General features: G+C 45.1%; 1 protein-coding gene across 1 annotated transcript in view; it reads left to right on the top strand.

The window, feature by feature from the left end:
* Window positions 1–1612, top strand: part of smad6b (SMAD family member 6b) — a gene marked incomplete at its 5' end in the record, with an annotated part of 30149 nt that extends 28537 nt beyond the window's left edge. The window contains 1 exon segment of the mRNA XM_014013679.1: window positions 980–1612. Within this exon segment, the coding sequence (XP_013869133.1) occupies window positions 980–1521 (542 nt within the window). The 3' untranslated portion in view covers window positions 1522–1612.
* Window positions 1613–1955: the final 343 nt, after the last annotated feature.

The raw sequence follows: 1955 nt of genomic DNA, 5'->3' as shown, positions 1-1955 counted from the left end.
GGTGGGAGGGGGACCCCCTGCCTGGCCCTCTCCCATCACCCCTCACTCCTGGAATGTGAGGAAGAGGAGGGAAAAGGAGAAGAAAAAAAGGGTTGCCTTTACTCTCCAGGAGTGAAGAAACGGATGTGAGATCATGGAAATCTCTGTGTATTTCACTCTTTTTCTTCTTCTTCCACTGGCTTTTTCCCTCCTCCTCATACCACCGAGTTTACGAGCTACAGTATATAACTGAGGAACAGCGAAGAGTAGAGTGGACTGAAGCAGCTTCTGAGTGTGTGTGTGTATGTGTGTGTGTGTGTGTGTCGGTACGGTGAAGATCGAAGTCCACCTTGGGAGCAGTAACTCACTTTGGAGTGCTGAGGGCTGTCACAGGAAAGAATTCACACACTGCAGCCATGAAAACTGAATTAAGAAGCTGATTTACTGGGCAGAGACGATTAGAAACAAGAAGACAACTTTTGTTCCACTGCAACGAGAACATAAATTATGAAAATGAGCTGAAAATGGGTTTCTCAAGCCGTTTTAACGGGGTCTTCAATCCAGCCTCCGTGTGCTTCGGCTGCAGGCAGTCGGTCTCCAGGTTTCAGCGTGAGCACTGATTGCTGTCCGCGTTTCTTTTCAGTAAACGTGATGTGTTTTGAATGAGCGAGGAGCAGTGAGCGGCTCTGCTGGGTGGTCAGTGGTTCATCATTGCACTGCCCTCTTGAGACAGATGGAGGAAGTTCAGGACTCCAGCTGGACCTGACCTCACAACACCCTCAGGATATCTATAGTAGTACGAGTGTGTTAGTGTGTGTGCATGAAATGGATTCAGTTTCAATACACTACCTCCTTTAGTGTTTTTTTATAGCCCGGCCATCTGCTCTGAACAATAAAAACATAGTTGATCCCTTAAACTCATCCTTTCCTTTTTACTAGCCCTGTTTACTTTTGTTTATGTTTTGTTTAATGAGCGTCTCTGTGTCCTCCCCCCCTCCAGATGCCAGCATGTCGCCTGAMACCCCTAAGCAGAGCCACTGGTGCAACGTGGCGTACTGGGAGCACCGCACCCGCGTGGGCCGCCTCTACACAGTGTACGAGCACTCTGTCAGTATCTTCTACGATCTACCTCAGGGCACAGGCTTCTGCCTGGGCCAGCTCAGCCTCGATCACCGGAGCAGCACCGTTCAGCGCACGCGGGGCAAAATCGGCTTCGGGATCCTCCTCAGCAAAGAGCCCGACGGCGTCTGGGCGTACAACCGCAGCGAGCACCCCATATTCGTCAACTCCCCAACTCTGGACATGCCAAACAGCAGGACTCTGGTTGTGCGGAAAGTGATGCCGGGATACTCTATCAAGGTGTTTGACTATGAGCGCTCGTGCCTCCTGAGGCACTCCATGGAGACAGACTTCCTGGATGGACCCTATGACCCGAACAGTGTGCGCATCAGCTTTGCTAAGGGCTGGGGTCCTTGTTACTCAAGACAGTTCATCACCTCCTGCCCCTGCTGGCTGGAGATTCTCCTCAACAACCATAGATAACACTCACAAACTATCCCAAATATCATCTACCTAGATTTAATATAAAGTTTTATATATTATATGAAATATATATTATACTTGTAAATAATGAGTCATTTTTACAATGTAATTATTTATGTATGGTGCAATGTGTATATGGACAAGAGGAAAAACAGAAAATGCACTTTGGCATATATATATATATATATATATATATATATATATATATATATTGAAATTTCAATACCAACTTGAGAAATTATACAGCGAAGTTAGGATAAGCCTGGATTTGGTGTATAGTTTTCATATACTATTAATATCCAGACAAGAAGCTAACACCATTCACACATTGATAATAAAGTGTTTGCATAATGATTCTGTTTGGTCTGCATCAATAGCTCTTTACATTATCACATTTAATTTTGTTTTCTTTACGCTATTTGTATAATTAAGAA

This window comes from Austrofundulus limnaeus, unplaced genomic scaffold (genome assembly GCF_001266775.1).
Source record: "Austrofundulus limnaeus strain Quisiro unplaced genomic scaffold, Austrofundulus_limnaeus-1.0 Scaffold104, whole genome shotgun sequence".
Lineage (NCBI taxonomy): Eukaryota > Metazoa > Chordata > Actinopteri > Cyprinodontiformes > Rivulidae > Austrofundulus > Austrofundulus limnaeus.
Note: the sequence above shows the minus strand (reverse complement) of the source record. Positions and strands in the feature narration are given on the sequence as shown.